The 10,713-nt window shown below is 19.6% G+C and overlaps 1 protein-coding gene across 5 annotated transcripts in view; it reads right to left on the bottom strand.

Moving 5' to 3' along the window:
- Positions 1-1,029: 1,029 nt before the first annotated feature.
- The window catches only part of LOC111683959 (putative uncharacterized protein DDB_G0282129), a 12,073-nt gene continuing 2,389 nt past the window's right edge, over positions 1,030-10,713 (bottom strand). For 4 of the 5 annotated variants that reach the window (XM_046951391.1, XM_046951390.1, XM_046951393.1 and 1 more), the window contains 2 exons: positions 9,970-10,224; positions 1,030-1,777 (listed from right to left, as the gene is read on the bottom strand). In XM_046951391.1, coding sequence (XP_046807347.1) covers positions 1,389-1,777; positions 9,970-10,224 — 644 coding nt within the window. In that variant the 3' untranslated portion in view covers positions 1,030-1,388. Of the gene's footprint in view, positions 1,778-9,449; positions 10,225-10,713 lie in introns of those variants that run through there. The other variant, XM_023446074.2, reaches the window with a different exon arrangement.

The raw sequence follows: 10,713 nt of genomic DNA, 5'->3' as shown, positions 1-10,713 counted from the left end.
AGTCTAGTCTATAGTCTAGTCTATAGTCTAGTCTATAGTCTAGTCTATAGTCTGGTCTATAGTCTAGTCTATAGTCTAGTCTATAGTCTAGTATATAGTCTAGTCTATGGTATAATCTATAGTCTAGTCTTTAGTCTATATTCTAGTATATAGTCTTGTCTATAGTCTTGTCTATAGATTAGTATATAGTCAAGTCTATAGTCTAGTCTATAATTAAATCTATAGTCTATTCGATAGTTTAGTTTATTCGGCCCATAATCTAGTCTATGTTCTAGTTTCTAGTCTAGTCTATGGTATAGTTTATCGCCTAGTCTGGTCTATAATCTAATCTATAGATTATTTCATAGTCTAGCTAATATAAAGTCTAGTGTCTAGTTGAATCTATAGTCTAGTATAAAGTCTAGTCTATAGTCCAGTTTATAGTCTATTCTATAGTCTACTCTAGAGTCTAGACTATAGTCTTTTATATAGACTAGTCTATAGTCTACCATATAGTCTAGTCCATACTCTAGTCTATAGTCTGGTTTAAAGTATTGTCTAGTCTATGGTCTAATTGATAGTCTAGTGTCTAGTTGAATCTATAGTCTAATATATAGTCTAGTCTATAGTCTACTCTGTAGTCTGTGTTCTAGTTTCAAGTCTAGTCTATGGTATAGTTTATTGCCTAGTCTGGTCTATAATCTAATCTATAGTCTAGCCTATAGTCTAAGGATCTTAGAATTAAGTTTCTGCAATGCATAGTGTATTTTTAGTGAATTCTTGTATTAAGTTGTGAAAATGAACAGTGCTTTCCAAACTAATTTACTCTTGAGATAACAGCCTAAAAATATGCTACAGTTTAAGAGCAGCAGTGCAATTTAAACCTAAACTTATTTGTGCAAGCAGCTGTAACGTATACTTGAGATAATTTAATGAAATAAACCAAAGTGAATAAAATGAATCAAACTAGTTAAATCAGAATAACTTTAAAAATAAAATTTAAACACAATTTCGTTTTTTTTCGTTACATTTTATTAATTCAATTCACAGTTTTATTACAATATTTTAAAAAATAAAATAAAAATAACATTTACAACTCAAATTAAACTTGTACTATAATTTCTTTTTACAAATTAAAATTATTGTAACTAATTTGTGTTTAAAAGCTTAATTAAGGTACATATTTATAGTGTTTTGTTTTATAAAAAAAAAAACAAATTAAATAAAAAAAATAATAATTTAAAAAATTCTAAAATTTTACAAAAAATTTATGTTAAATAAAAAAAACCTAACGATATGTTGAATTCATTTTAAAAATTATGTTTGTAATTTACAGATTTATTAATGATTAAGTCACACAGTGTTAAGAGATTATAATCTTGTCTTCAATTTTCAAACTATTACTCTTTTTAAAATTCTTCATAATAATTTTCATTTTGTAATTGATGATTCACAGAGGAAACAACTGTTCTACTTCTATTCATTATTGAATATTTATAATGCTGATGTTCATGATGATGCAAACAACCGCCATGTAGTTCAGCAAATAGTATTGCATCATCTACTTTACAATCATCATTGACAACAACAACAACATCATTATTATTATCATCATTTACATTTTCTATTGAATTATTATTATTTTCCTTTAATTTGTGAATTTTTAAAAGATTTTCATTTTGATTTTCTAAATCAATTTTACATTTTTTGTGTTTCCTTTTTAATGCTAAATTATTATTATTTTTATTGTTGTTGTTGTGATTGTGGTGGCATTTATTTGTGGCAAATTGTATGTTGTCTGTAATGGAAATAGAAAAAACAAAAGAGAAAAAACAAATCAAATAAAAATAATAATTAAAAGCCAATAGTTTTTTTTTTTTTTGTTTTAATGTTAAGTGAAGAAATGAATGCGTGATATTTTCTAACAGAATGTTTTCTCTAAGAAACTGGATATAGAATAATTGAAAACTATTAAAATTTCTCTAAGCAAATACGATTTTAATAGGAAAGTTTTCTTTGGAAAGTTTTTTTAGGAAATTGCAAACAAGTTTCACAGAAAAAGGTTAGAATTTCCCAATGAGAACTTCATATTCTGAGAAATTTTCTATAGAAAAGTATAATAATGTAAAAAGTTTTCTATAGAAAAGTTTACTCGTAATGTGAGAAATGTTTTATAGAAAAGTTGAATTGTGAGAAATATTCTATAAAAAAAGTTAGTTTGTGAAAAGTTTTCTATAGAAAAGAAATTTTCAAATGTTTTCCATAAAAAAAAATTCAAAAAAATTTTATAGCAAAAGATTCTGAAAAATATTCTATAGAATGTTGAAAAATGTTTCACTTTTTTTAAGAAAATATTAAAAAAAAAAATTAATTTTTTATAGGAATTTTTTGAAATTTTTTTTGTTTGAAAATTTTATTTTTTTTTTAGAAAAATTTTGAAAAATTATATTTTTTATAGAATTTTTCAAAAATTACTTTTTTTATAAAATTTTTTTGAATTTCTTTTATGGAAATTTTGAAAAAGTTATATTTATTCTAGATTTTTTTTTTACTTTTTCCTAAATTTCTCTTTTGTATAGAAACTGTTTCAAAAATAATTTTTCTATAGAAAAATTATATTTTTATAGAATTTAAAAAAATTACTTTTTTTATAAAATTTTTTTGAATTTTTTTTATGGAAATTTTGAAAAAGTTATATTTATTCTAGATTTTTTTTTGACTTTTTCCTAAATTTCTCTTTTGTATAGAAACTGTTTCAAAAATAATTTTTCTATAGAAAATTTTTAATTTTTTTTTAAATACTTTATATTTTCTAATTTTTAATAATTTTTTATAGAAATTTAAAAAAATCTATTTTTTATAAAATATTTATGAAAATTTAAAATTTTTATAGAAAATTTTTGTTTTTTTTTTTTTTTTTAATTTAAGATTTTTCTATAATTTCCATTTTTTAATGAAAATTTCTACTTTTTATAGAAAATTTTTGAAAACTTCCATTTTTTATAGAAAATTTATATATTTTTTATTTATAAAATTTAGATTTTTGATAGAATTTTTATTAATATTTTTTTCGAAAATTTTGCAAAATATATATATTTAAATAAAATTTCTATTTTTTATAAAAAATTTTTGAAATTTCTTATTTTATTTTTAGAAAATTTATATTATTTTAAAGAAAATTTGTATTCCTTATAGAAAATTTTGAAAAATGTCTATACTTCATAGAAAGTTTCTAATTTTTAGAAAAATTCTACTTTTTTTTAAAAAATTTTTGGAAATTTAAATTTTTTTAATGAAAATTTAGAAAACATGAAAATTAATATTTTTATAGAAAATCTCTATAAAAAATGTCTATTTTTTTATAGAAAACTTTTAATTTTTTGGAAAATTGTTGAAAATTTATATTTTTTAAAGTAAATTTTGAAAAATGTCTATTTTTAATAGAAAATTTCTATTTTTTTATAGAAAATTTTTGAAATTTTAGATTTTTAAATTAAAAAAAATTTCTATATTTTCATAGAAAATTTCTATTTTTTATAAAAAAAATTCTTAAAATTATCTATTTTTCTTTTTTTTAGAATTTTTTTTTTTAATTCTATTTATTTTTTATAGAAAATCTGCATTTCTTATACAAAATTTTGAAAAATGTCTATTTTATATAGACAATTTCTATTTTGTAGAAAATTTTTTAAAATTTCCACTTCTTTAAAGAAAATCTTGCAAAATGTCTATTTTTAATAGAAAATTTCCATTTTTTATGAAAATTTTTGAAATTTATATATTTTTTAGAAAATTTTTGAAAGATATCTATATTTTATAGAAAATTTCTATATTTTATACAAAAATTTGGAAATTATCTTTTTTTTTAGAAAATTTTTTATTTTTTATAGAAAAATTTGAAAATTTTCTATTTATTTAGAAAATTTTTGAAAATTTGTATTTTTTAAAGAAAATGTAAAAAAACGTCTATTTTTAATAGAAAATTTCTATTTTTTTAAAGAAAATTTTTGAAATTTTATATTTTTTAGAAAATTTTTGTAAAAATCTTGTTTTTTATAAAAAATTTTTGAATTTTTCTACCTTTTTAGAAGGTTTTTATAGAAAAATCTCTTATTTTTTTTGTAGAAAATTTTGAAAAAGGTCTTTTTTAAAAGAAACTCTCTATTTTTAATAGAAAATTTAAAGTTGTTCTTTTTTTATAAAAAAATTAAAAAAAATGACAATTTTTAATAGAAAATTTGAATTTTTGAAACTTTTGTCTTTTTATACCCTTCACCTTCGTGAGAAGGGTATATAAAAGTTTGTCATTCCGTTTGTAATTTCTATAATATAATTTTCCGACTCTATAAAGTATATATAAATTCTGGATCCTTATAGATAGCGGAGTCGATTAAGCCATGTCCGTCCGTCCGTCTATCTGTCTGTTGAAATCAGTTTTTAGAGGTCCCCAGATATCGGCGAGATCCGAATCTTCAATAATTCAGTTAGACATGCTTTCGAGAAGATCGCTACTTAAAATCAGCAAAATCGGTCTATAAATAACGGAGATATGAGCAAAAATCCGAGACAACCTCTGAAAATTTCATCAAAAAAGCCACATTTTTTACATGCTTTGTTAAAAAAGCAACAAAAACACTGTGAATTGGATAAAGATGTACATGTGTGTGTGTGTGGAGATGTATTTGGTTTTATTCAGCTGTGTATTTTTTTTTTTGTATGTTTGGTATAACAAGAACAAGGAGATAAAGCAGTAATATGTTGGTAATACAGCTCATATTTGTTTGAGGTTGGTAATACAGTTTAACGGTGGTAGTACAGTACAACGGTTAATATTTCTTTCTGCTACAGTTTATATTTGTTTGTGTGTATGTTATGTGTGACATGTGTACAGAGATACAAAATAAATAAAAACTGTTTTTTAAAACATACTTGGTGAAGGGTATATAAGATTCGGCACAGCCGAATATAGAAATATTAATTGTTTTATTAATGCGGTTCAACTTTTTCTTAATGCAGTTCATTATTATCTCGAAACTTAATTTCCTAGATTCAAATAGAAAGTGTTCTTTAGAAACATTTCTAGTTTCAAATAGAATTTCTAACATTTCTACTTTAAAACCTCTTGAAGTGGGGGGGGGGGGGTTGACAAAGACAAAAATAACCTTACAAAATACACATGTAACTAATTAAAACTATAAAATTAATAATATTAGTAAATTAACTATTCTACTAAATATTTAAGATAAATTAAATATTTAAAAAGCTTGCGTAATATTAATGAATTTCGATATTTTGTAAATGAAAATCATTTTGTGCAATTTTTGATTTTACAAAAATTCTTTTTTTGTTTGTGTTAATTTTATTATTGCAAAGGATTTTTAAACAAATTAATTTAGTAACTTTATGTTTTATTACAGATTTTTTTATTCTTATTATTTTTTTTTATTTATTATGAAAAAATATACATTTTTTTATTTTTGTGCTTAAAATGAATTCATTTTATGTTTTGTTTTACATTTTAAATGTAATTTCTTACAAAATTTACACATTTTATTTTAATAATTTTCAATTAAAGTTAAAAGCAACTATAAATTGTTGTTTTTTTCTAATTTACTTAAAAAAAACAAATATTTTTAAATTAAGTACAAAGTTTTTCTTTAGGTTTAATATTAAATAAGGTACACAAATTGCAGAAAATTAAAAAATGAAAAAAATAAAACGAATTTCATTAATAATTCGCCAGCAAATTATAAAATAAAATAAAATGAAAAAAAATTGCTAAAATTGCAATAAAAACTAAAATAAGCTAAAAATTAAAAAAAACGCCAACGTAAATGCTTGTATTAAGCAAATATAGAAAAAAATGCCATAAAATAAATATAAACGCTGACACTTGAAAACTTTTTTAAAAACGAAAAGAAAATTCCAATCTTTAAATAGAAAAAAATAAACATAAACTTAAATTGATGAAAAAAACATCAATACTATAAAAAAACACACACTGTTCACATCAGCATCGCCCGTCATAATGAGATTTAATTAAATCATTTTGTTGATTTTTCATTCGTTGCTAATTACAAAATGTTTCTGAAAAAAAATTTATGACAAATACATGGACATTGATTTTTGTCATAATTTGTTTATAAATACCATTTCATTTTTAAAACAACATTTTCTAAAAATTACTCAGTGTGTCTCTTGCTCAGTTTTTTTTGTAATGGAAAGTTTTTTCAATAACTGTTTAAACTTTGCTAGAGAAGATTTTCGTTTTATTTTTAAAGAACATTTTCAAAAATTTTCAATTTTAAAAAACAATTTCTTAAATTATACTATTTTTATAGAAAATTGAAACAATTTTCTATTTTTATAACAATTTTTAAAAATTTTAAATTTGTTTTGGGAAATTTTCGATTTTTTTCTATTTTTAAGAAAATTTTTGAAATTTTTTCTATTTTTCAGGGAAATTTTCAAAATTTTTCGAAAATTTTCTATTTTATAGGAATTTTTTGAAACTTTTCTATTTTATAGGAATTTTTCGAAATTTTTCTTTTTTTATATGAAACTTTCGAAATTTTTTTAATTTCTAATTAATTTTTGAAAATTTTTCTATTTTATAGGAATTTTTCGAAACTTTTTTATTTTTATTGGAATTTTTTAATTTGGATTGGAATTTTTCGATCTTATTCTCTAAGAAATTTTCGAAAATTTTCAATTCTTATAGAAATTTTTCTAAAATTTTCTATTTTTTGAGAAAATTTTCTATTTTTTGAGAAAATTTTCGATATTTTTCTGTAGAAAGTTTTGTAAAATGTTGTCAATTTTTTTTTTAGAAATTTTTCTATTTTTTTCTAGGAAATTTTCGAAATCAATTCAATTTTTTTTTAGAAATTTTTCTATTTTTTTCTAGGAAATTTTCGAAATTTTTCAATTTTTATAGGAAATTTTCGAAAAATTTCTATTTTTATAGGAATTTTTCAAAATTTATCAATTTTAAAGGAATTTTACGAATCTTTGGAAATTTTTCTTTTTTTATAAGAATTTTTCGAAATTTTTCTATTATTAGAGGAAATCTTTAATTTTTCTACTTTTATAGGAATTTTTCGAAATTTTTCAATTTTAAAGGAATTTTACAAAATTTTTTTAAATTTTTATAGAAATTTTTCATAGTGTTTCTATTTTTATAGGAAAATTCAAATTTTTTTATGAATTTTCAAATTCTTTCTATTTTTTAAGAAAATTTTTGAATTTTTGTTTTCTAATTTTTGAAAACTCAATTTTGTTTTGGAAAATTTTTGATTTTTTTATATTTTTAAGAAAATTTTTTAAATTTTTCTATTTCATAGGGAAATTTTTACAAATTTTTATACGAATTTTTCAGTTTCAAAATTTTTTCGATTTTTATAGGATTTTTCCAAAATTTTTCTTTTATTAGAGGAAATTTTAAATTTTTCTACTTTTATAGGATTTTTTTCAAAAATTTTCAATTTTATAGGAATTTTACAAAAATTTTCCAATTTTTTTTAATAAAATTTTTTCGAAATTTTTTTATTTTTAGAGGAAATTAATTTTTTTTTAGAAATTTTCGAATTCTTTCTATTTTTAAAGAAAATTTTATTTTTTTTTTTAAATTTTCGATAATTCAAATTTGTTTTGGATATTTTTCGATTTTTTTCTATTTTAAAGAAAATTTTGGAAATTTTCAAAATTTTTCAATTTTTATAGGAATTTTTTCTATTTTATAAGAATTTTTTGAAAATTTTCTATTTTTACGGGAAATTTTCGAAATTTTAAAATTTTTATAAGAATTTTCGAAATTTTTCTATTTTTATAGAAATTTTTCTATTTTAAGAGGAAATTTTACGAAAATGTTTAAATTTTTTTAATAGAAACTTTTCGAAATTTTTTTTATTTTTAATTTTTTTTTTTTTTTTAATTTTCGAAAATTCAAATTTGTCATGGAAATTTTTTTTAAGAAAATTTTTGAAATTTTTCTATTTTTCAAGGAAATTTAAAAATTTTTTAAATTTTTATGGGAATTTTATGAATTTTCCGAAATTTTTATTTTTTATAGGAAATTTTCCAATTTTTTTAATTTTTATAGACTTTTTTCCGAATTTTTCGAACTTTTTCTATTTTTATAGAAAATTTTCTATTTTTATAGAAAATTTTCAATTTTTTTTAAAAGAAATTTTTGAAAATTTTCCAGTTTTATGGAAAATGTTCAAAATTTTTCTATTTTTAGAGAAAATTTTAAATTTTTCTATGATATTTTCGAAATCTTTCTATTTTGAAAGAAAATTTTCGATTTTTTTTTTAACTTTCGAAAATTCAAATTTGTTTTGGGATTTTTTTTCTATTTTCAGAAAATCTTGGAATTTTTTGAAATTTTTATAAATTTTAATTTTTATTTTTTATAAAAATTTTTTTATTTTTTAAGAATTTTTCGAAAATTTTCTATTTTTAAAGTAAATTTTACAAATTTATTCGAATTTTTTTTTATTGAAAAATTTAAAAATTTTTTTTAAAGGAAATTTTTGAAAATTTTATAGTTTCTTAGAAAATTTTCGAAATTTTTCTAATTTTAGAGGATATTTTAAATTTTTCTATTTTGAAAGAAAATCATTTTTTGTTTAATTAGTTTGTTTGTTAAGTTGTTTTCGAAATTTTTTTTATTTTTTTGAAATTTTTCTATTTTTATAGAAATTTTTCAATTTTTATAGGAATTTTCGAAATTTTTCTATTTTGATTGAAATTTTTCGAACTTTTTTTTTATTTTAATAGGAAATTTTCGAAATTTTGCAACTTTTATAGGAATTTTTTGAAATTTTTCTATTTTATAAGATTTTTTTCGAAATTTTTCTATTTTGATAGGAAATTTTCCAAATTTGTTGATTTTTATGGATTTTTTCAAAATTATTTTATTTTATAGAAATTTTTCGAAAATTTTCTATTTTCAAAAATAGAAAATTTAAATTTTTTTTTTCTTTAAAAAAGGAAATTTTCGAAAATTTTCCAGTTTTATAGAAAATTTTCCAAGTTTTTCTATTTTTATAAGAAATTTTTGAAATTTTTCTATTTTTATTTAAAATTTCGAATTTTTTAAATTTTCGAAAATTTTCTATTTTTATAAAAAAAATTTCGAAAATTTTGTAATTTTATATAAAATCATAAAAATTTTCCAAAGTCTAAATTTTCAAAATTTTCTATTTTTTTTTAATTTTCAAAATTCTTAAAAAAAAGATTTTTGATAAAGAAAAATTTTAATTTTTTTTCAAAAATTCCAATTTATCTTATTTTTTTTTAAAGAAAATTTTGGATAATTTGTCTTTTTAAGAAAATTTACATTTTTTTTTTAAATTTTTCAAACATTTCAATTTTTCAAAAATTTTATCATTTTTATGAATTCATTAAAAAAAATGTTCTTAAAAAATCGAAAATCTCCATTTTTTAAAGAAACTTTTTTAAAATTTATGTTTTTTAAAAATTAGAATTTTATATTTTATTTTGAAGAAAATTTAAAAGAAATTTTCATTCAATACAAAAGTTCAACCTTGTTGTTTTCTTAATAATATTAATAAAAAAGCGGTCAGTGTGAACAGCTTATTGTTGATAATTCGAAATGTTTGTGGGTCAAGGTCAATAGAGTTAAAAATCCAATACAATTTTTAATCTAATATTCTTACTAAGTGGCAGATTTAATTGTTAAAGTTTAAAAGATTAAAAAAAATGTGAATTAGAAAAAAAAAAACAATAAGCAAAAGTAAAAATTTACTAATTAAAAAAAAAAACTTGTTGAAAATAAATCACAAAAAAATCGTTTCTTTGTAACTAATTTTGTGTGTAAGTGTATGCTAGTATTCAAGATCTCTTATTTGTTTCTTTTCGGAGTACAAACTACAAAAGATAATAATAATAATAAAAAAAGAAAAAACTATATCATATGTGATAACATGCAACGGCTAACATCTCGATTAGCACGATGTAAGTGACCTTGATAGTGTTGTTGCTGATGATATAAATGTTGTTGCTGAGGCTGCTGCTGCTGTTGTTGGTTAATTTGTTGGTGCTGCAGCTGCTGCTGCTGGTGAGCAGTTATACTTTGTAATTGCGGGTTTAATGTTTGTTCATATTTCTCAATATTGTTATTATCATTATTATTATTGTTGTTGTTATTTTCAAAGCCTTCTTCAGTGTCCATTAAACAAGACTGTGTAGCAATTTGTGTTGAAGGTAACTGAAAAAAATCTGTAAAAATAAAATTTATTTATTTGTTGAATAATTATTTACATATTTTTGTTTTTCATAAAGTTAAATGTAATTAAAGTTAAATTAGATTTTTAAATGCCAAAAGGTTTATGTTTTGCGATTAACAATAAAAATGAGAAAAACATTCATTTGGATTTTATTACGATAGATATATTTGTTAGCGTGTTGCATTTAATACAATGTTGTCAATTATTAGACGCAACAACGTAAGCGCTAGCCAAAAAAATATGTTCACGTTGCTGCTACGTTAACATGCCTCATGACCTAGTTAAGACAAAAATAGCAAAACTACTATACAAAATAAAAAATGTATTTAATTACACTGAGACAAATCGAAGCAAATTTTGTAAATAGATAGAAAGATAGATAGATAGATAGATAGATAGATAGATAGATAGATATATAGACAGATAGATAGATATATAGATAGATAGATAGATAGATAGATAGATAGATAGATAGATAGAT

This window comes from Lucilia cuprina, chromosome 5 (assembly GCF_022045245.1).
Source record: "Lucilia cuprina isolate Lc7/37 chromosome 5, ASM2204524v1, whole genome shotgun sequence".
NCBI lineage: Eukaryota > Metazoa > Arthropoda > Insecta > Diptera > Calliphoridae > Lucilia > Lucilia cuprina.
Note: the sequence above shows the minus strand (reverse complement) of the source record. Positions and strands in the feature narration are given on the sequence as shown.